The sequence below is a fragment of the Pleurodeles waltl genome, chromosome 6, assembly GCF_031143425.1.
Source record: "Pleurodeles waltl isolate 20211129_DDA chromosome 6, aPleWal1.hap1.20221129, whole genome shotgun sequence".
NCBI lineage: Eukaryota > Metazoa > Chordata > Amphibia > Caudata > Salamandridae > Pleurodeles > Pleurodeles waltl.
Window position 1 is genome coordinate 884,397,781 of NC_090445.1, and position 24,807 is coordinate 884,422,587.

Below are 24,807 nucleotides of genomic sequence, written 5' to 3' on the forward strand. Positions count from 1 at the left end.
TATGTGTAAAGGGGCAGAATAAGTCATTGTTTCTGTTCTTTATATGTTTGCAAATAGGATTATATGAATTTTCTGTGGCTTTAAGTGTCTTAGACATCTTCTTGGACTTTGATATAGTGAGCATCAATTTTTATTGAATATCTTTCAACGATTATTATTGGAGGATATGTGCTGGAGTGGTGCAACACTTTCAAGACATCTCAGAAACCAGCTGTTGTAATAGCACCTTTCAAGTCAGCATTCAACTCTTCTACTTGTAAGGATCCTCTTCTGTCAATTACAACACCGCTTTGTAGAATACAAATATGTAGGTGACAGTTGTTTGTGAGCTGTACCTTACAAATACAGCAAACACATAAAGCCAGATATATAAACATTAGGCATACCGATTTCCTAACTGTGATTCCCTTGGAATCGCAATTAGAAAATCGGTATTCCTAATGGGTCGCAAATCAACCTACCTCCTAAATATTAAAGACGTAGGTCACAGTTTGCAACTGCTAGAAATGGGGTCTCAAGCTGGCAGTGGTTTGCACCCTTTTCAATTAGGGACCTTCACTCTAGTCATGGTGCGGGAGTCACACACCCAAGATAACCCCTGCTCACCCCCTTGGTAGCTTGGCACAAGCAGTCAGTCTGATCTCAAAGGCAGTTCCTTACAGACAGGGGAGGTGATGCATTGGTTCCTTCTTGGCAGGGGAGGTGATGCATCGGTTCACGCCTCACAGGAGTCGGGATGCGTCAGTTTCTGATCACGCAGCCTTGGTTCCTTGCTGTGTGTTGATGCAAAAAAAGTTGGCAAGGGACGATGCATGGGAAAATCCAGGCGCACTGTGATGACAGAGCTGAGGTGGAACAGGCGCTGTGTCAGTACTACGGGCACTGTGTTGATCCTTCCACCACAAGGCAAGTGCTGCATTGATTCTTCTGCTGCAAGCCAGGCGATGCATCACTGTTTAGCGATGGCGATACAATGCGTGGATTTTCTTCCTCAGGGCACCAGTTTCCACTTCCAAGGGCGGAGGGGCTGGATTTGGCACCACTTGGTAAGTCAGGACTCTCAGCAGAAGAGTTCAGACACTGGCAGGTGAAGTCTTTGATGTCCCTGAGAGCAAGCCCTTGGAGAAACTTTAAAAGCAGGATGTAGACACCAAAGTCCAGACCTTCCACTCCTAGCATAGAAGCAGCAGGCCGGTACAACAAAGCAACAGGCAAAGTGGCTGTTCCTCCCACAGCATCCAGCTCTTCTTCCTGGCAGAATGTTCTCAGTCCAAAAGTATTCTGGAGTTGTGGTCTCAGAGGCCCAATACTAATACCCATTTCTGCCTTTGAAGTAGGAAAACTTCAATGGAAAGTCTTTGTAGTGCACACAATCCTGCTGATCCTGCCATAGCCCCAGACACCCTCCGGGGGGTTGGAGAGCGCTTTGTGTATGATCTGACACAGCACTATTCAGGTGCAAGTGTCAGCTCCTCCCTCCATTCAGCCCCAGAGGACTCATCAGGATATGCAGGGAACACCTCAGCTCCCTTTGTGTGACTGTCTAAAGTGAATTCAACCCAACTGTCATACTGACCCAGACTTGTATTCTACAGCCAGACAGAGGCACAGAATATCTAAGCAAGAAAATGCCAACTTTCTAAAAGTGGCATTTTCAAACTTACTATTTAAAAATCAACTTCACCAAAAGATGTATTTTAAATTGGGAGTTCAGAGACCCTAAACTACACATCTCTATCTGCTACCAATGGGAAATTACACTTAAAGCGATATTTCAAGATAAATATCAAGAAAGGCCTTGCAATAGTGAAAAATAATTTAGCACTATTTCACTATCAGGACATGTAAAACACACCAGTACATATCCTATGTTTTAAATACACTGCACCCTCCCAATGGGGCTGCCTAAGGCCTACCTTTGGGGTGACTTAAATGAGGTAAAAAGGAAGGTTTGGGCCTGGGAAGTGGGTACATTTGCCAGGTCAAAATGGCTGTTCCAAACTGCCCACACAGACAATGATGCTGATGTATTCATAGTTCTTACATACTGGAGTTCACTAGCTGCCTCTGTTTGGTTTAATTACACCAATCTTTTTTTTTAAAACAGAAAGTGTTGTTGGGAGCATTACTGGAGCAAGTATCTACAGCAGACTGTCCGGGATATGAATCTTCTCAGACTCCCTCACTTCCAAGAGCACACCCTTGCCGAGGATGCAGAAGGAAAAAAATGTCTTTCACAGCCCCATGCTGGTCCAGAAAATCCACATTCATCAAGGAGACCCACACATCTATTGTTGCTGTACACTGGACTTGTTACAAATATTTTGCATCCACCTGCACAGTCAGCCTCGTGTCAGGACAGAATTGTATTAGCAAGTAGGAGGATATGGTGATAAAATAAAATCAGGCAGGGCACACTAGACAGACAGATTTTCTACACAAGATTTGCAACACTTTTTTCCTTCAATAACTTGCTTCAGGTGGAATCAGCTCGATATTATTGAATCCAAAAGAAGTCAAAGCTAGAGATTGTGTAGAGATGTACATTTTTTGATTATGCAAAACTGTTATTTTCCTACCATTTTATCAAATTAGATTTATTTGCGTGGGGCAAATGGCTCCATGCATCAAACCAAAAAACGAAAATCTATTAAAACCAAGCTAACATGTATTTAAGCATTCTGTTTGGCACCACTGGACATTGTAGGTTATTTTCAAGTACAAAATAGGTGTGACAAGTACTTTTCCCCCAGGCTTCAAGAATAACGTTTATCATTAGCAAAAGTGGTCACCTTTAAAGTTCCACTGCAATGCGTAGCCCTCTACCTATTACTGGTATATAGAAAGGATTAGCAACATCACAAAATAAAATGATGGACGGAGTGTTGAAACTTTTCAAACACTCACGCCCAGTCACAGATCAGGGTTTAATCCACTGTTATTTTGCTGGTTTTGTCCAAAAAGGATTGCCATACTGCTTACAACATCTTTCAGCCTTCATATACTTACAGTGCTTTTCAGTACAAATAAATATATATGTGTATCACTTTAGATATGCCAAAGACGAGTCATACAATTAGACGAAAAATGCATCATTTGAGAACATTTCATGTACTTTATTTATATGCAGTGCTTGTAGAGCAAACTGTTTCCTGTTACACCTCCGAGGTGAGTAGATTGCACATGCCCAGAACTGATATACTATAATTTCTCTAAATGTTTCCAATTCATTCTCTAGTTTGTCATGCGCCTCAAGTATAGCAAATTGCATTTCAAGAGGTTCTTTTCTTAAAAGATATACTTTCAAGGTTTCACCAAGAATTATCCCTCACCTGGAAGCAGACAAAGCCACAGAGGCCAACAACAGTGGCTTTCATACCACGAGTGAGCCAACCCTTTCTCCAGAAGTAGACAGCTGGCAGGATGTATGCCAACCCGACTGCCCGACCCCACATCCGATGAGAGTATTCCATAAACCAGATAAACTTGAACTCGGCGAGTGTCATATCATGGTTCAGGCTAATGAGAAGAATAACAGCAACAATGAGAAACACAACGAACTGTGCAGATCACTTTGTTAGGTCGCTTCATACACAAAACACTATTATTAAAAAATAGAAAACAATTGGGCCGAATTTTTCAAATGAACCATGGCACTGAAGAATCTGTACATTCAGCACAAAACGTGCACTAGTTTTACAGTGAGATAAAATACAAAAATGTGTGCTTGAATTGCAAAGTGAATTCAGGCATTTCTATGTGGAAGTCTGTCATAGGCCTGTTTTTCATCTGGCATAGAGGCAGCAATAACTTTCTTGCCAGCATCATGTAGCCAAAAAAATCATAAATGAAAAAATACATGTATGCCTAAAGAGGCTTTGAGTCAGCTCTCTTCCTCCACTGGTCTGTTCAACTGGCATTTTTCTTGATCACGTCATATCCTCCTAAAAATAAATGCACTTTAGTGCCATTGCTCTTGGGCCAATACTTTACTTTTTCAAAGCTTTTCTCTTTTCATTTTTTGTTCTTTTAGAATTCCTTGTCATCCTTGGGTGTATAAACTATGAATACAGGTTATAGTAATTGAAAGCCAGCAGTATTTCTCTTTGTGCCAGTAAGAATCATATTTCTGTGATGTGTTTGAAAAAAAATACACAGGCTTCGTTACATGACCTAGGCACAGTTGTCTACCAAGAAGCAGTAATACGATTCTATTTAAATTAACGGTTATGTTTTCTTTGCAATCATAAAGCCAGTGCATTTTTGCAGCAGCATACAGTTCTTCTTTTTATTTTTGGAGCACAACTATCAAACCAACTTGCCAAGGAAAGACTATAAGCTATGCCGGTGCTTGTCATTGTGCGTACTGCTGTGAAACACAACCTAAAAAGGAGATAACATAATTCAGAGATATAATTCTGTAATATTCGATTTATCTGTTGTAAGGTAGGATGTTCTAAAGTAAAATCAGGCACAATGTGCAAAACTCAAATTCAAACATGTATATATTTTGTAACCATGCTGATTTGAATTGATGTCTGGTTAGAAACTCCGTTGCACTTACCAAGTTTGAAACATACCTGGGGATTGCTATGTCTGCACAGAGAGAGAGTGGGACAGGTGATGGCAAGGCCACTTACACTGCTAAGGTATCGTTAGAATTTCAGTTAAAAAATAACTTGGGGAAAGAAGCTCGGAGTTCAGAATTGTAATCCCAGGCAGCTATCTTAAGGATTGTACTACTGGGTTGGGGGAGAGGGGGTAAACCTTGGTTGGAATGTCCTCCTAACCTGAACAAACCACACTTGTCAGAGTAGAATAGACACGTTAAAGTTATATGTTGAGCTAGTGAGAGGAGCTTGGAGTTCTTTTTGGTCTTATGGCCATTTGCTTGAGTTAGTGTGGAAATTCGGTTTCTTAGACTACTCAAGTTATTTGGGCTCACAGGTGCTGACTAGAAATAGACACACAACTTGCAAGAGAAAATGCTGTAGGTAATCACCGGGGCATTCTTTTCAAATTACATTTTCCTCTCTCCAGGAAGGTTTTGAACCATAGAAAGGAATTAATAATACACTGATCACTGCAACTCTTAAGTTTGGTGTTAGAGCTGTGAGCAACAGAAACAGGGATTTAGAATGTAGTAGTCAAGCCAAATCGGTTGTGAAGGGAATGATTAAATGCATCATATACATAACCTTCTTTTAAACTAAGCTTGAGTATTACAGATTAAATATAGCAGAAAGAGAAGAATACAAACAGAAAAGTTTCTAGATGGAGGAATAATTATGTCCCGAAGTGAGGATTTACCATGTTCTGTATACACTTATGGATTTTTCAGGGAAGTATAATGTGTATAGTTTTGTTTGTATGTTCACAATATGTTTCGTGGGGAAAAAATGAATATGCAATGTTGAGATTCACACTTAAGCTTGGTTACATGTGTTATTATTGTTGTTGTAAACAGGGAGGTGTGTGGGATCCTAAAGTTTTTCCTTTATACCTGTCAAGTGCTGTGGCGGTGCCATCACCAATATGTGTTTGAGAGAATGTTGATGTCAGAATAAGCTCTTGGAGACACGGCTCAAGGGGGACCTTGGCTAAAGATGCTAAGTAGAAGGCTCTCTTTGTACTGCAATTAAAAACTTATAATTTCTTGGTGACTCAAGTGCTTCAGTACAGTGGTTTGAGGAACAGTCCTGTTGATATGTAGAATACATTGTTTATATATGGTTCAGAGAAATGCCCAAGTAATTCCTCCACAATGTCACACTGGCTCATGTTCTAGGTTTTTAACATTGTTGTGCCTGTGACAATATGGATATGGTAAGCTGCCTACAACTTCTAGTTTATTTGCTTTCCTTGTCAGCTGGTGATTATGATGTCACACATGGCCCCATGGTCCCCTACAATATCAGAACAAGGCAATCCTAATGACAACAGGACCAATTGGCTCTTGTCTGTATTTCTTTGTAATTGTGAGGTTATTTGCTCCTGTCCAACCCAAGGAGCAAAACAAATCTCATTAGATTTTCAGTCTGTGCCACTTTGGGCATCTATTCGTTGATAGATCTGGGGGTAAGAAGTGTCGGGTCAAGAATGCTGATATTTTCTATTTTTTCCTATGTCCAAATGCAACTTTCCTGCTGGCCTGTGTGTCTCTGTTGATTATCAGAGTGGTGGAGAGAAAGATATAAGGAAATGTAATATTGTCTTCCACAGAGTCAACAGTGTGACAGCTGGCTTCATGTCAAATATAGAGAAGAGGGGAGGCATTGTAAATTAAAGACAAACATACAACTTCAAAAGGCTTACAAAGGTGGCACACGCAACAATAAGTCCATCAATCTCCTAAGGAGAACCCAGATATCTGGAAACTGGAAAGGCCAGAATAAAGTGAAGCAAAACCAGCAGTGCATTGCTACTTGAGTCACTTGGTTAGCAACAGAACCTGGTGCTATTATACTTACATTTTAAACTCTGGGAATTGCTGGTATTTTTGGAACTCTGCCTCCCACTCATCTTTTGTAGATGGGGGTTTCATCTCCTTCACTAGGTGCCAGTCCACCATCGACAGACCAGACTCTGTAAGCCTGCATGACAAAACAAGGTCTTCAGCACATATAAAATGAAGATGAAAGACATGTGCACATGCTACTCACTAACTAGTCCACAATACCTAGCACAAATGAAAATGTAACATGCTCAGTAAATCTACATCTATAATTCTTTCAGGGTTATTACAATGGTATGATGCCCATCTGTAGTGTAGTCTTTCTTGAAAGGAACTGGTGGCTTCTTCATAAGAGAGGAAAATAAGACAGTAGTGCTTAAAACCTCATAGGAATCTGTCAAAAATGTCTCCTTAGGAAAACAGAACACAATATTCAGAGGAGGGTTTCTAAATAAAAATTACAGAACCTGCTGTATAAACTATTATAGACCATCAATAAAGACAAAACCAGTTTTGAATAATATTTGGATGCATGTCAATTATGGTGATAAAGACAAGGAGGAGTCACTTGGTGATGTCAAGTCTATTAATTGCACTTAAAGTAGCATGAACACGGATTACTGAAGAAATGGGGTCACATCAATAAAAAGTTTTTAAAACCCTGGTATAAAGTAAGATAAAACAAGGTTGAGGCATGCAAGTGTCTCTTAACTAACCATAGATGAGTGTATGACCTGTCTTTCGAATGAAGTGATGGAAGCAAAAATAAAGGATTGCAGCTACATTTGAATAACAGATGTTGGATTCTTGTTTTGTGCATTCATTTGATCTATGAAATAGTCAAATGCTACCTAACAGAATACTGTGTGCAGGAGAAAACAGTTCAGTAAGCACTAGTGCTGATTAGTACCATGATACATCAACCCACAAGAATAAGATTGAAGCAATTATAAATATGAAAATCGCATTAAAGCATCATGACTCAATCTACCCATGCTCTATCCCTGATAAGTTTAACAAAAAATGGGTGGGTGTACGCTACTCCATAACAATATGTGCAGACCATTCATGGGATGGTTTCATATGTAATATTAGTAAATTCAAAACTATAATATGATGACATCACATTTTGCATTGGCACCATAAAACAGCATAATTTGTATTAGCGGTGCTGACTCTGGGAACCATGACATCTTACCTTGTCACCCCTCCAAGGATAACAGCTCCAGCCACCATGCCACTGCAGACCAAAAGCCATCGGCCAACAATTCGGTTTGTTGCAACATTGGGGACGTGTATCGTAGCAGTGGTGGGTGGAATGGTAGTTCCAACTATTGTACTGCTTTTTCCTCTACTTTGAAAAAAGTTCCTCCACTGTGTACTTTTCTATGGATAGAACAACATGCATAAGACCACATTTTAAAACATCATTCAGTAATGAATGTGGGCCATAAGACACCCATTCATTTCCATCTCCAGGACTGGAAATAAAAATTCCAACCACTGTCACTACTAATGAAATTCCTCCATCCATAGACCTGCTTGTAAAGCCAATTAGCTTTCATGCCACCAATATTGTGTTCCTTTCAGCAGACAATGTAGTACCTCAACTGTTGTAAATCACATCTCTTAACGCAACCATTGTACTAGTAATTGTTGTCTTGGCGGGCTACAATTCAAGTGTGGGGTCCCTGTGACATTTACACCCACTTGGCATTTGTACTTGTGTCACCAGAATTCAACGGGATTGTATGCCCTTCAGATACAGTGAATCCCCTATATTTTTACATCATAAATGTCCATTCACCAATATGATGAATTCCAAGAACAAAAGTGATTTGCCCTTAAAATGGATTTTAAATTGAAAAAAAACAACAACAAAAACAACTTGAAGGCAGAGCAATTCGAGCACCCAGACGGATGTGTCTACCCAGTGCTCCAGTAGATACCATAATAGAGTCTGGTTGTCTTTTTTATGGATTTGCCAGCAGATATTCCTGCAGATCCTCTAGGAACTGTAAAGTGGAAGGTGACAAAACCCAAGAACACTCGCCAAAATGGTGCTGAGATTAAGACCCTGCAGACTGGGAAGTTACTTCAGATTTGCCACAGAATGGCCCAGGTGCCTGGAATGACAGTTTTAACCCACTTCTGCACTCGTTTATGTAATAATTAATCATGCACTACATCTTACTATCAGAATAACTCAGCTCCAGAAGACAGTTTTGGTATAGCATAAACATAAGGAGGTTAAAAGGCATCTTTACACAGTTTATGATTCAAATGATATGCAACTCTAAAACGTTCACACTGTTTTGATTCACTGAGATCACAGCAGATAATTAATAAGGTTTTCACGTGTAATATTAACAATTGTTATTTTCAAATCTGCAAAACACATTGAAAAGTGGGTATACAAGACGGACATATTCACATTTTAATTCTGCAAACACTGAAAAATTGTATTCTCATTAGTGTGCACGTATACCCATTTCCAAATTGTGTTCCAAACAGCCTGGCAGTATCTAATGCATTACAGGAGCATGTTTTTGAAAATCTGAAAGAATTACTGTGCAATCCACTGCACAATTTAGGCATATTGGAAACCCACAATAATGACTTACACCACAGGATGATCAGGGAGTGTAAACATTTTTACTATGCGCTTAGTTTTTGTTTTCTGGGGCATATAACATGATTAAAATAGCTTGGGGCTATGGTCATACCGAGAGAACCTCAAGTGCAAATCGTGTTTTGGTATCAAGGTAACAAACACCCAGCTGCAAAGAGGTCTGTAATCAAGCAATCTTAGGAGTATAAACAAGGTATGAAAAAAACAAAGCAACTTATGCAGAACATGTGCATAAACATGACACATCAGTAACAAGAGTCCTCACGCCTGAAAAGTAACAATTAGTTACGGACAAGGCTGTTGATGGCTTAAATTTTACAGACAAAAAAATCGGAGCAAACATGGCATTAGAGCGACATTGTGGTGTTCAATTGCTCTATAAATCATGGACGACTCTAAGCTGATTCTAGACAAGACTCACTTTAGTAGATTAGCAAAGGCCAAAATCCAGATAACTGGACAAGAATCACATCTTTAGATGGGCTTCTGAAAAGGGGTAGGAGCAAAGGCTGCTCGGCCACCGTATTAGACAATCTTAGATGTAGCATCGATAATGGGTCACCCCATAGCCCTGACACTTGAAAATCTTTCTGGGGGGCTTTTGAGTCCATGAATCATGACATCTTCAGTCAACATCTTTTAACAACTGGCCTACAAGGAGGTACCCAACAGTGGTACTCCTCTTTTCTGCCAGGATGTTTGTTTCCAAGATTTGTGCCTTCTTCATTTCCAGTAAAAAGCTAGCTTTTTCACCTGTGGTGTCCAGGAGGGACCATGTCTTTCAATAATACTTTTAAATATTTATGTACAGCTCCTGGAATGAACGATAGGGCCTTATGCGATAGGTGCACTCTCCTATGTGATCTTGAATTTCGATCGACCCTCTGAAGATCTATAGTCAACCTTCCAGGATTCTTTACTGGGCCTATATTAGTGCTAATTTTTTACATCTCAACACCTATAATAAGAAGGTGTTAACCACTGGGGTGACCGTCTCTGGAAACCCTGTTTCTGGCTTGCTCCGTTGGGTGCTGCTCCTTGGCAAGTGGTTAAGGACAAATGTCTGGGATTCTACTTAGATAAGCATCTTTTTAAGGAACCCCATAACAATTATTTGGTAGTGTCCTGCTTCCATCAAATGAGGCTCTTAAAGAAGATTGTTCACATTTCGTCTATCAACTTTGGGTCTCACCAGAGGCAGCCAGCATTTTATCCAGCTTGGACTATGCTTGTCTATGCTACTTAAGGTTGCTAGAAGGAGCCATTAAGATTTCAGACAGCCCAGATTTGGCAGCGAACCGAATGGTAGATCTCTGGAAATATAAACCCACTTCAGAGGGTCACTGTAACTTCCACTCTTTCACTGTTGCACAACATATTCAATTTAAGGCTTTGTGCATGGTACACCATATGCCTTTGACAGTTTCGATCCCAAATACCTCTGTGCCATGAATCATCAATACATCACTAGTAGACATTTCTGCTCTAAGGGACTGCCTCTCCTCATACTGCCATGCGCCAAAAGGATACCTATAGCAGATAAAACCTTATTTATGTTGTGGCCACACAACTGTGGAACCAGTTACCTCTTTCTCTTTGACGTATTACACCAGTAGGGTGCAAAGAGACACCTTAAAGAGATACAGCGGGCAACACTTTGCCCGCTGGACGGCGAACTTCAGAGTGCTGTAGATTCAGAAATTAACATAACAGATGCTCCTGACCAGATGACAGTGAACTTTTGACTTCATAAAAGTACTCTTTTCACGTGTCTTCACAAGCCAGATATGGGACAAATTTTATATTATTTCTGAATAGATACTGTGGCAATTATAGCTACACTAAACCTTAGGTATACTTCTGAAAGTTGCCCTTTTGGGGCTGTACAGGCATTTCAGCACTGCTCGTCTCCTTCTGCAAACTTACCTCTACTACCCTACTTTACCCCTCTTCTTTCTCTTTCTCCCTTCCCTTTAAATGTCACACTGCAATCAACAATTGATCCTTGGAGTATCCTACTCGACTTGGTGTTAAACTTAAGGTTACTTGGTATATTAAATTGTAATCCTGTTTGGAAAGAAGGTTTATGAATAACACTTAGAAGATTCCAAATTAAAACATACGAATACAGGCACTGCATTATGAACAAAGTGGTTCTAGATGAAGGAACACATTTATGAAGAGATTAGGAATTAGCCATGAACATTCATAGTAGGTATCTTTAGAAACCTGTAACTAGCACCAGATGTATGGAAATCCATGAAACACAAGCTTTAAAAACAACTAAAAGTTTCATAAAAGGCCAAATGGAGCGCTCCGTATTACGCTGTACATTAAAATGGCTGAACTGAAACACAAACGCCTGATTTGTGATCCCAGCTCTGAGACTGAAATGGAACTTAGTAATAAACTATTGTAAATGATCCCATCCCTTTTGTATAAATTGCTCTATGTTTGACAGATTTTAATAGCACTAGAGATAAACAAATAAAATCTGAGATGTACTTTTTTATCTTAATAACTTCCTAAAGATGGACAATCTAAGGGCTGAAAAATGCCATATGAATTCATGCAACATGCTCTCCTCTTGGCAAGAAGAAGAGTGGCCATCGGTTGAATGGGAATTCAGACACCCCAAGAAGGCCTATAGGTCAAAGATGTTCTGGAGTGGTCAGTGGTGGAAGAACACATCAAGCTGACGAGGTTTGATGACTAAGTTCAGGACATGGTTGTTGGTGCTGGAACATTTTTAGAGCTACGGTGACAATGATGATGGATCTGATGTGGACACTAGCACTGAGGAGGGAGGAATGAGCAAATTGAGTAGGAGCTATTGGCGAGTGGTTTGATTTTCAGGAGGTATCCTGCATTTGTTGATGGTACAGGATTCCAGCCAGGATTCCTACTACTGTGATTTTCTCTATCCGTACTGACCACATTCGATGCTGTGGGTTGTGCAAAATAAAGATGTTTAAAAAATAACTTTCTAAAGATTACCCACTTTTTCATTAGATGTTAAATGTTGTGAGAAATGGGATCAGTTACTCCTTGGGAAGGAGTGTGTTCTTGCGCCTAAGGGGCTGCTTATACCTAGCACTGGTGGGGTGGTAAATCTGCACATAAAATAGTGCTACTGTACAGTAAAACCAGTCCAGTACCATGCAATTAGAAGTACAAACTCGTGGAATGGGAAATGACCTTTTGGGCCCGGATTTCCCAGTCATAAAATGACAAGGAATCCCCAATTCTATATAGCTTAACATATACATTTACCACTTGCTATGTGCAGATGATAAATGCATGCTGCAGCCTGTGTGTGGAGAGTAAGGGGAGAGCTAAGTTATGGCAGAGGTTGTAGACTCCCTTCTGTCTGAAAAAACAGGGAAAGAGGCTTGGCTGCCAAAACTTCGTATGATTTTTCCAAATGGTAAATTCGATAACAGTATGCAAACACCCGGAAAAACACAAAATGCATGCACACCGGCCCACTCAATCAGGAGAGCAGAATTCTATTTGGTGATTTTGCTCCGCCTGACTCCTAATTAGGACCTAGGTAGCAGGTCTTTAAACTAGCAAACCTGGATCGGAATCCAGGCTTCCCCACAAGACCGATCTGTCCATTATTTGGGTCGTATCACTTTTTTACCCAAAGCGTATGTTCCTTGTATGCCGAACATATTTAAATGACCAAATTAGTTTATAGTTGTTACCAGAAAAAAACTGTCATTTATTCTGTGGCAACATAAGGATTCCTACAAGCACAAAGGGGTCTTATTCTCCTCCTCCCAGTGACCCTCATAACTTCCTATATTGTCAAATGTTTCCGTTGTTAAGCCTATGAAAATACTGTTGCATCATCTTTCATTTCAATGTCTTTTGAAGGTTATAACTTTTTAGTCAATACAATTGGAAACTGCGATAACTTTTTGCCCCATTTTGCAACCCCCCAACCAGAATGACCCAGACCTTGCGTTTCTGTTTATGAATAAGGGATGTACTTGGAAAGGTGCATTAGCAAGCATGTACTAAACGTTTACTTCGTATCACATTTCAGATATTTATCTCAAAATATTGGAAAGTACGAACAGCCAGAGAACCGCCGAAACACACAATCTCACGAGTTACCTGCGCTCCTGTGCGTGTGAGCTGCGATGCCTGCAGTCGGCCACGAGTCACAACGGACCGAAGAGAAAGCAATAACAACATCCTGACATGTAAACTTTCCTACAGCATAATGCAAACCGGAACACGTCCCGAAATTCCGACCTCGTCGTCAGAAACTTTTAGAAGTTGGAGCGCTTCTACCTTGCTTTCGATTCTAACCTTCAATACCTGGATGCAGAGAGGATACAGTCAAAAAGCTATGGGGCTCCCTTAGGAACCCTCCCATTGGTCAACACCGATCTAAGTCAGAACGTCTCCGGAAAAACTAGAGGATCGCCTGGAAAAGGCTGCCCGTACCGACCCGGAAGTGATCCCCAGCCGCACGTAGGCCGTTACTTTCGGCTTGGTGCGTGCGTGCTGTCTGCGCTGCATTTGTGCTGTGAGTGAAGTGATTAGGAAAGACTGTTCAACGCAAACAACTCATTCTGGAGCGACACCATAGAAGCTCTGAGGCTCGACTCAACAGTGTCCCGGCAGTGTCATGTAAGGAGCCAGGAGGGCACAGGCTTGGGTCAGGTCAGTTAGTGCCCCATGGTGTCAGGCTGAGGGCCACAAGGGCCCTGTTTCAGCCTTTAGCGGGCGAAAATGGATGTGTGTTGAGGGAGTGTGCATCAAGCTTTGAAGGCACAGCAGGACCCCTGCTACAGTCTGAACTTTCAGAAGGTGGCACGGCGTAGATGTCCAGTCTGGATTGGGGACCAGCTGAGACCTGTGAGTTGCCTGGAGGCGCACTGCGTCTATGTTGGCCGGGAAGAACAGTAGGGGCGGATTGGAGGACTGTGTTAAGTGAAGGTTAACATCATGTGATTTATCACAGCGAGTGAAATGTCAGAGGACAGCAAAGTGTATGTTAAGTGGGGGAGGGGCACCGTAAGAAGGGAAACACGAGGGACATCTACAACAGCCTCTGAGCATCCATCCATACATCAGTAAATGGTTTAGGTCATTGTTAAGAGTGGCGCAGAACTGGGTCATTGGACTCCAAGGAGGACATGTCACAGCCTTTTAGCTATCAAGAGTTTGTGCTATATGTTGTGATCTACTTCAAGCCATTTATCTATACCACAAGCCATTTATATCTATGTTAGATTAGAACGCTGACGAAGGTTTGGTTCTTTTGTTACGGTGCTGTTGATGGGGATTCCAGGCTCTGACAGTAACTTGCTGGAGAAGGGAGTAGCACACACAGAGATCTGTATCACCAATTAAAGATTACTTGAATCTGGAGTCCCCCTCATTACAACATAATTTTGGCTATGAGTTGCTAACCCAGGGGAGAAGATTTCCTAACATTACTCTCCATGCATGGATGTTATCGGACTGATGTGTGAGCACCAGGAATGCGAGGACGGTGGGTGACCAGTTAAGTGCGGAGAACTAGAGCACCTTAATTTGAGGCGATTGTGAGTCAGGCTGAAATAAGTTTCTTAAAACAGATAATTACTTTTAAACTCTGCCTTACACGCACAACCTCTGCGTGGCCGCTCTACAAAGACCAAACTCACTGACGGTGTTAATCTTCAGGTGCAAGAAGAGGAGCGTGAGCAGTAGAACGCTAGGCCTCAACAACGAGGAGCTGTCTTTGAGCGTGACTAGTGGATCGCACAGCCTCGACAATGAGGTGCTGTGCTGGGATGACTGACTTGTGGTAGGCGTCAACAGCATTGTTGCCGTCCGGCTAGTCCATTCCCCTCAGACACTCACAAACTGCTTGCAGGCAGTACAGAGAGCGTAAACCAACATAAGTGCCAACATTATTATTGGTATTTCAGCACACCCACTGTCGATGGTTAGAGGCTATACCCCTGTGCAACATGTACTAACTTGCCACGTCCAGCCAGCTGCATTAACATTAAAGGAAACACATCTGCTCATAGTTCTACATTGGCGGGGGACTTTGCATTCCAGTGCCTGCTAAATAAAATATATAAGTGTTAAAAACATAAAATGGAAGTTACTTCAATCACATCCCCACCACTCTTCTTAGCTTAGCCAGGGATGCCACCTATAAAGTGAGAAGAATAGGTAGATATATTCGACAATTATTTGGAGGCACTGGATGGGCAGGAATTCATGTCCAGCAGCAAAAAAGCAATTATTCTAAGTATAATAGGGAAGGAAAGATAACATATTTTTAAATTCTCACCCCCTGCGTTGAACAACGAAGGGCAACCTATAGCAGATGTGTACAGTGAAACCAGGTAAAGATTGGAGATGAGATTTGCCAAGGGCACCACTGTGGTTATGAGAATGAATACACTCTACACACAGCCACAAAGAGTAGGCTAATCTGTAGATGACTTCATAACAAGGTTACAAGAACTTTCAGTCAAATGTTAATTTGGAACAGTGACGGACAAGATGATGAGATCAACTCCTAGTACAGTCAGCAGTGCACAGGGTGAACAAGAAGGTGGCGACAACCTCTAAGTGGGATGCGAAAGCAGGAAATGGTTTTCTCAGCAGTAAAAATGTTAACAAGATGTGCAATAAGTGTGGGAGTAGCTGCCACACTTCTGACTTAGAAAATGTTTTTGCTATTTGGATGTAATGTAGAAGGTGCTGGTGCAAAGTACAGTTTGCCAGGGTGTGTAGGGACAATGGCAAATGTGGCAAAAGTAATGAAATAAACACCTGCTGTAGACCCTGCAAAACCTGATAGATTTCAGTGTGTGTGGCCCAGACACTATAGCATGCTAATTTTTAGGTGAATTAGCACATGATCAGAAACTGATATCATTCACAATGCGAGGTAGACAGTGACTGTTGTGAGGTGAACCATTATTCCATGCAGTATGCTTTCAAGGGCAGAAGCAGAGTGTAAATGACATTCAGACAGCCCAGTGACAGAAGAAGGCTTACCTAAAACTCTCTATGTAGCTGTATGAATATGAATGAATGCATGTGTGTGTGTATGTGTGTATATATATATATATATATATATATATATTTTTTTTTTAATAACAAGATCTTGGTAGACAGATAAGCCAGGACAAGACGGCTTACCTAAAACTCTCTATGTAGCTGTATGAATATGAATGCATATGTGTGTCTGTATGTATATATATATATATATATATATATATATATATATATATATATATATATATATATATATATATTTATGACAAGATCTTGGTAGACAGATAAGCCTGTCAGAACTTCAGAAGAGATGCTAGCAAGAATTATTATAGTAGAAATCTTTGACCCCTAGGGTTTGTCAAAGGGGACTAACCAACACAAAATCCTTCCCTTCAAAGGTAATCTGTGAGATTTCATGTAACACAATACTTATCTGTAAGTTTTAAATACTGAGTAATAAAAATCCTCTCTTACAGGCCTGTGAACTTTAACATCACAATTAGTATCTAAGATATTTTGATATTTTGCCTTTATTGGAAGTTTTCATAGTAATCAGGCTCATAAGCTTTATTCGTTTTTGTCTCCATAACCAACTCAGACCTACTGTGTTGGGTGTAAATTCTCCCACATGCCATCCATCTGTTACACAGTAGTAATACTAGAAAGATGTACATAAATACAGTTGTGAAAACAATAAAACGTCCCTGCTACTAAATCCAATTAATGATTACCATAGTCCAAGTCTTCCATTCCCGTGGTTTGTTCAAGTGGGTCATTAAAACCCTTCCCTACTCTCCTAATCTGCATGCTTTGTTGTAACAAAATGCCTATCTACAGGCTACAGCACAGTGTAATAGCAATGTATCCCTAATATCCTATTGTCCTCAACATGTACTTTTCACAATAAATAAATCAGGCCTGCTTGCCTTGTCATAACACTTCATTATAAACAGATTACGCCTAAGTAATCTGGCATCATTTTTCCCATTGAGCCGATACGTCCTCTAGCCCTTGCCATTGGTTTGACACAATAACTAAGAAAGGCCTACCGGCCTGTGCATAATCTGGCCACCACAATACATATAGTTATAAAATTACAAATAAATAAGGGCACACATTTTTCAAAACAATATATAATCCCACTCATTGGAGCATAATATGAATCATTACAGTGAAAATCATATACTTCCAGGGTTTGTCAGCTTGGATGACCAACAGCAGAACGCATGTCTATTATGATAATCTGTGAAATTATATGTAACCAAATACCGGTCTACTGCCTGTACTATCGTATGATAACAATTCAATGTTAGAGGCCTATTGGCATTAACAGATGCTATTCACAAGAAATAATAGAGGGAAGGAGATATGTTCTTCTGTCAGGGAACACCAATCATAAATGCTCTGCTTTTTAAAGTCATTCTAACAGCATAGCAGTGTTGTGTGTGTGTTCCCCAAGGTTCAAGCTCCATCTCATTGTAAATGTGATACTTTATGCATGTTGTAAGCCTTCTCTAGGCAACCATACTACTGCTTGCTCATAGAGCTGGATAAACAAACAAAATAATCACGACTGCAGAGGAAAATAACTTTTTTCTGTGGAAGCACCCAACTTCAGCTCAATACCTGTACATATATCTACCAACTTGTGACCGAATCCAACCCCCATCTGTGTGCTCCTGAAAGCACTTTTTTAGGTTGATCTTATAAGGTCTGTAGAGAGCTGTGCTCTGAACCCATACTGAAAATTCTTGGTGTTGCTTTATTGCTGAGTGCAACATTGCCTAGAATTGGTGCACTCCTACTGCCTTGAGCTTTGCAAAATGGAAACAAGGACTGGCTGAATCAAGAGTGCCTGAAAAACCTATCTCGGAAGCAGGAGATGCCCACAAAAGCATGCAGAGGCATTAGTTGTCTGGACAAAGTAATGTGGGATCATTGGCTAGAGGCTCTGGCTCGTGGCCGTGAATCGCAGTTAGACAGCCAATGCATTAATTGTTATTTGTATCATTTGGGTGGGGAAATAAGTGGTGTCGTGTGTAGACATTAGGGACTTTCTTTCGTTTATTTTTGTGTTTTTTGAATTGCTGAAATGGTCTATTCTCATCTTGATAGCTCCGGAGTTAACCGTTTTACAGTCTCCTGTAACCTGAATACTGTATACTCATGCTCCTTAATGATGCAAGTAACAAATTCATTTAAAAAAGATGGGTGGTAGAGATATGTCAATTTGGATTCCTAGTTCCTCTAAGGAGCTAAATGTACGATTTCTATGTAAAACCCATGACATACTTCAGAATTCAGCCATCCCCCAGGCTTTTTGGTGAGTACGGAAGCATGCCTTGTCAATCCCTTGATGTCCTTGTTTGACCTCTGTGCTACCCTATATGAGCAGTGGGTTCTGGTATATTCAAGAATGGATGCACCATTGTCTCCAGTCCATGGTCTTTAGGCAATCCTAGGTGTTGTACCCCATCTCTCTCACTCTCTGCCTTTCCACTTGACCTCTTCCCTAACCAACCATCTCTCCACAGTCTCCCATTTGTCTATCCACTGGGCCCCATTTTGCTTGGGGGGCTAGGTGGGACAGGGATTCTTTTATTAGCTTTGTAGTTTCCACATCAAACCTCTGAATCTGGCAACCATTGGAGTTTGTCCGCAGATGCCTTTAGCTTCCACCAGCAAAGCTCTAAATTACAGTGTGATCATAAACAAATAATTCATGCTTCTCTTACTAACTCAATACTGTAATTTTACCGAGTATTTTGTCTTACAACACTATCAGGAAGGATGACTAGAGAGGATACTTATATCTTCACACTTCCTTTTAAAAATATCAAACTGCTATGTGCATGAGGTTAAAGACAGATTTTGAAATGTATGTAGTTGTATACTTCTTCAGTGTATCACAGTCCTTTCATGAGTCATTTACTCTTGTGCAGACAATCGCTTATTTACCCCCAACAACTCAAGATAACACCCAGTAACACCCTAAGACAATGCTGCCATGGTCCGTTATATTATATGTGATGGCCTTCCTTGAAGCCGTGGAGTAGCATCAGCCTCTACATAACGCACAGTAGCTTTGATTCAGATGGGCCCCTTCAGTGTCTTCAGCACATTTGTAACCTTAGGGCAATATGGTGTGAACTTTCTTGAAACAACCCCTAAGGTGTGGGCAACCTCCGGACAGTAAAATAAAGCCCAGAGGTGCTTACCCACTGGCATGTGCATGGTGGAGTTAACCTATCAGTCAGTGACATTATTTTGAAAGTGTCATGTTTATGTTTTTAGGAATACCACAGCAGGTTCACCTGTGACAAAAAGTGTTAAAAACGCCACTGAAGTTGTGTCAGCAGAGGAGAGAGCTGCCAAGACTGAGGGCTACCGCAGAGCTTTTTGGTAGGTTAAAAAAAAAGCTTTCATATGTCTTGCAAACCTGGCTCTAGGGTATGCTAATCTTGATCCCTGAATCATGATTAAACACAAACATTTGAGAGGATCTTTTAGTCACCTGTAGTTCAACCAAATTTCCCTATACAACCTTTGATTTTCACCCCCACTACTACTCATACTTGTATGCTCTCACACATACCTATCAAACTTTTCTTTTCTCCTAACTATTTGCGGTGTGCCTTGTTCATTGTAAACCTGAATATCCTCCGCACCTGTCCCTCATTTTTTATAACTAATCCTAGGTGATAGCAATAGCAATCAATCAGCCAATGACCTAGCTGGCATTGACAAAAATTGCATGGGCACCACCATTACTAGAACACCCACTTAGGTTTTGGAGCACTCTGCTACTACCTCATGTTTACACTATCAAGCTCGATCCCTGTCTGCCTCACAAACAAATACCCCATGCTTCAGAACAACTATAGCTAATTTCTCCGAAATCATTGAAGGAAGCTTGCATCTCCAAGCTTCTGTACAACGTGCCTCATATCTCCTCTGCCAATAGGTGGATGTCTTCTTTTGTTGTCTGCTATGAACTTAATCGTTTTGCCTTTGGAATTATCTGCAAATTGTTTATTGTAAGTAGGTTTCTAGCTTGTTTGTTTTTATGTATACATTTTTGGGTTCAGTTTTATTGTTCTCATCAGTTAGTACCTTTGCGGAGCAGCAATGCTTATTAACCTCACAGCCTACAATGCTCCTCTGCCTTGTCAGCCATGCAGACCACACCATATTCACCTCCAATTTCCAGAGGTGTCTCCCTTATTGTGGATGTTCATTTAGTATGATCATTTTAGTATGATCAGGAACGACGCACACTGTTTGCTATTGCTGTTATATTTGTACATGCCGTTGACCTCTACTCCTTTTCCCAGAAAGTGCAGGCCCATGTGCTTTTGCGCACCCCTATTAATTTCTCCTAGATTAAAAGGTAAACTGTTAACCAATATAAAGTCGATAGAAATTGGTTCTTCAGGAAGAAACTAAAAGCTGTTAGGAGGCACTTGGTTTCCAAGAAGTGCATGGGTCATACGAAAAAGGCTGATGCTGCTTCCATCTTGTGGGGCTAAGATGGCATAAAAAGTGATAATTATGTTGATTCCCCTGTCCTCATCTTGTTAGTAGAGGGTGACGATGTTTAAATAATTCCTCCCCATCCTATAAAGTTGGTAGCGGCATGGGGATTCAGTAAAAAAAGGTTTCCAGATTTGTGGGGCTATGGATAAGGCGGTAGCTTCACTGGAGAAAGTTGTTTGCTATCGTCTGTGTTCAGACTAGATTAAGGAAAGGGATTGGGTGTTTATTTGTCCCTGTGCCCAGGGCACAAAAACTACATTCTGCCTCAGCATTAAGGACAAGGCTTCCTGTGATCAGGTTGTGGGCAGAGTTGCGAGAGGGTGTTGTGATGTATTGGAACACGCGATCACCGCACGCGATCGCGTCATTGAGGGAGAAGGACGAGGACGCGTGAAAGACGGTTGGGCGTGTTGGTGATCGATGGCTGAGGCGACATGAATTAAACCTACGACTGTGCCCATAAACCTGAAGTGGAACTTTATTACCTTTTCACATTTGGCGACGAAGGTGGTGAGAGTCGCCTCAACATCCAGGGAGTTGTGTCTCTCCAGATAGGAGAGGTTACTTTTGATGTGTTGTCCTGGCGAACGTCGTGCGCATTTGGTAGAGAGGGCGGAGCAGATGCGCAGTTTGTTTTAGGAGGATTTCAGAGGGCGGACTGCAGAGGAAGCACACGGTTTCACAGAGGAAGCACACGGTTTCATAGAACCAACATAAAACAGCACGAATATAACGTGTGTTGAAGAGAGCTACGCTACGTGAACAACGTCTGTTTGGGGCGTGCCCAACAACACCGATGTCCTTAAAGGGACGGTTATTTCAATAGTCTTAAAGGGAAGTTGCACTTTGTTACGAGCAGTAAAGCAAAATAGGGAACTACATTGAAACGGTGACAGGCGGACAATATACAAAAGAAAAATCTTGTTTGCCTATCGTGTGGAACACACGGTGATAGGCACACCCAGACAAAACGGCGGAGCAAGAATAACTCATCTGTCATAAAGAAAGTTTAAATGTGAGGATATTGAAGGAGTGGTGATTTGCCAATACAGTTACATATTGGTTCAGTTGAGGTCTGACATTCAGTGTGTTGTTCTGTAGGTTCGTTTAGTTTAACAGAATAATGCAGAACGTAACACCACCTCCATTTTTTTTAAGCCGTCCAGGTGAACCGATATATCCTTGGAACAAGTGGAAGAAGATATTTGCACACTATGCTAGAGTGTGTGGACCAACACTGAGCGCGGAAAGAAAACACGCATTATTATTGCACTGTCTAGGGAGAGAGGGACAGGAGGTTTTAGAAAATTTTCCTGATTTATGTACTGAAGAAAGTAGGAATTTGAATGAATATGAAGCATGTATTATGAAGTTAGACAAACATTACTTACCAAGGGTGAGCACAATAATGGAACGATATTATTTTGGAAAAAGGGAACAAGGAAAAGAAGAGTCAGTGGAAGATTTTGTAACTAGTTTGAGAAAGTTGGCGGTGTCATGTAAATTTGGAGCACTAGTGGACGAGAGAATTAGAGATCAGTTTGTATTAAAGTGTTGTAGTGACAAAATTAGGGAAGAACTGTGGTTGAAAGATGAACCACCTTTGGAAGAAGTAATTTTGGTGGCGAAAAGAGTGGAACACATGCTGAGGTGTGTTAAGGAATTAAGTGGAAACAAATTAATGAGTGGAGAATGTACGAAGGTGGAGGAGATAGTGTGTGAAGTGAAGAACAAAGGAAGTGGAGGTGAGAAGAAAAAGGAAGATATAGTGAAATTCAAAGGAGAATGCTATTGTTGTGGTAATGTTGGCCACAAAGCCAATGCGAGCAATTGCCCAGCATTGAATGTAATATGTAATGGGTGTGGGAAGAGAGGTCATTTCTACAAATGTTGCCGTGGTAGAAAGAATAAATTCCATAATGACAATATGAGGAAAGAGATCAAGGAAGTATCTCAGGAGGTAGTGTTCCAAGTTGATGCTCAGGTTAAGTGTGGAGAACATCCAAGTGAGGTGGTGAGAGTGGATGGTGTGGATCTAGTAATGCGTTTCGATTCTTGTTCACAACTGACGATAATTTCAAAAACAAGTTTTGACAGGTTAATTTCGAAATCTAGAAAATTAAAGAAGATGGATGTATCTCCTGGGGGTTATGGTGGTCAGCCCATAAAAATGCTAGGGTACTTTGAAGGTCATATTGAATTCAAAAGTAGACACCTGTTGGGAAAGGTTTATGTGTCCAATCAAGGTGACAATCTCTTGAGTTGGACGCACCAAAAGCTTTTAGGTGTCATTTTGAATCCAAACGCACAACCTCAAGTTCAAATTCAGAGTGTGGATGGTGTAGACAGTGAGTTAGTAACTGAATTTCCTGAAGTATTTTCAGACAATTTGGGATGTCTCAAAGGCTATAAACATAAAATTAGGTTAAAGGAAGGTGCTATACCCATGGTAGCGAAAATGAGAAGAATACCGTTGGCTTTACAAGAACCGGTGAAAGATGAACTTAAAAGATTAGAATTGATGGGCATAATTGAGGAAGTAGAGGCAACCGAATGGTTGGCTCCCATAGTTGTGGCAAAGAAGGGGGATGGTGATATCAGGCTTTGTGTGGACCTGAGGGCTCTAAATAGAGAGGTGGTGGTGGATACATTTCCCCTTCCAAACATTGAAGAGATAGTATCTATGGTTGGTGGAGCAAAGTACTTTTCCACCTTAGATCTTAAATCAGCATATCATCAGGTAGAGTTGGAAGAGAATTCACAAGAATTGACTGCATTCATCACACCTTTTGGTCCGTTTAAATTCAAAAGAATGCCATTTGGGCTTGTGTCTGCAGCCTCTGTGTTTCAACGCATTATGTATAAAATTTTGAAGGAGGTCAAAGGGGTGAAATGCTACCAAGATGATGTGTTAATTTACGTGGACACAGCGGTAGAACATTGGGAACGAGTGAGGTTGGTTTTGGGATGTCTAAGTCGTGCTGGTCTTACTTTGAAAAGAAAGAAATGTCGTTTTGCTTTGACAGAAGTTGAGTACCTGGGACATTTGATTACAGGATTTGGAGTAAAACCTAAACCAGATTTGGTTTTGACTATTAAGCGGTTAGTCTCTCCTCAAACCAAGGAAGAAGTGAATTCGTTTTTAGGAATGGTAGAATACTATGGGAGGTACATTAGGAACTTGTCAGAAAAAACTGTTAACATGCGAGATTTACTAAAGAAAGGAAGAGAGTTCAAGTGGAATTCCTTGTGTGAAGATGAGTTTGAAAAAATTAAAGAAGAACTAGAATATGCTCCCTGCTTACAAGCTTTTAAACCGGGTAAGTCAACCGCCATTGTCACTGATGCTAGTGCAAAAGGTTTGGGTGCGGTTCTGATGCAAGAGGATGGAGGTATGAGAAGAATGATTGCTTGCGCGTCCAAATCTTTGAGCGGAACAGAGAAGAATTACTCTGTAATTGAAAGAGAATCACTGGCCATATATTGGGCATTGAATAAATTTAGACATTTTGTGTGGGGCACGGAGTTTGTGGTCTTGTCTGATCACAAACCTTTAGTAGAAGTGTTTGGTAGTAAAGGTCTTAATTGTATTTCTGCAAGAATTAGAAGATGGATTATTGGGCTACAGGATTTTAAATTTAAAGTAGAGTATTTACCAGGTGCATTGAATGTTAGTGCGGATTGTCTTTCAAGATTAGTAGAAGAAAACAGGAGGGATGAAGAACAAAAAGATATAACTTCTCAGGAGGAATTAGTGTGTGAAGTATGTTGTGATGTGTCTGAAGTTACATGTGGAATGAGGCGTTGAAAGAAGATGTTGAGTTGAGTGGAGTGCGTGAGACTTTAGAGACTGGTAAATTTGAGGTTCTAGGGAAAGTTTGGAGGTTGTTGAAAGATGAATTGGCACTGTTGTCCATCACGTGAGGCATACTGGGCACTTCAAATGTAACATTTGTGAACTGTTGTGGCCCAAATGCAGAGGAACAGAGTTATTTGACAGATTGTGTGAGTAGATTCTAGCCATAAACCATTATTCTGTGGTGGAGAATTTAATTGTGTGTTGCAAGAAAGGACATATAGATCACATATCCCCCCATTATTGCAGTCTCACCTCTACACATTTGAACGCCATTATAAGGGAATACCACCTAAATGATCT

At 40.8% G+C, this 24,807-nt stretch overlaps 2 protein-coding genes across 8 annotated transcripts in view; one reads left to right on the top strand and one right to left on the bottom strand.

The window, feature by feature from the left end:
* Nucleotides 1–13,446, bottom strand: part of COX15 (cytochrome c oxidase assembly homolog COX15) — a 108,909-nt gene extending 95,463 nt beyond the window's left edge. The window contains exons 1-4 of the mRNA XM_069239674.1: nt 13,212–13,446; nt 7,653–7,840; nt 6,471–6,593; nt 3,333–3,519 (exon numbers count right to left, since the gene is read on the bottom strand). Coding sequence (XP_069095775.1) covers nt 3,333–3,519; nt 6,471–6,593; nt 7,653–7,840; nt 13,212–13,292 — 579 coding nt within the window. The 5' untranslated portion in view covers nt 13,293–13,446. The remainder of the gene's footprint in view (nt 1–3,332; nt 3,520–6,470; nt 6,594–7,652; nt 7,841–13,211) is intronic.
* Nucleotides 13,447–13,571: 125 nt separating this feature from the next.
* The window catches only part of CUTC (cutC copper transporter), a 197,456-nt gene continuing 186,220 nt past the window's right edge, over nt 13,572–24,807 (top strand). For 3 of the 7 annotated variants that reach the window (XM_069239682.1, XM_069239675.1, XM_069239680.1), the window contains exons 1-2: nt 13,572–13,733; nt 19,407–19,514. The gene's annotated coding sequence lies outside the window, so the exon portion shown is untranslated. Of the gene's footprint in view, nt 13,767–19,406; nt 19,515–24,807 lie in introns of all 7 variants that reach the window. The other 4 variants (XM_069239681.1, XM_069239676.1, XM_069239678.1 and 1 more) reach the window with 4 other exon arrangements.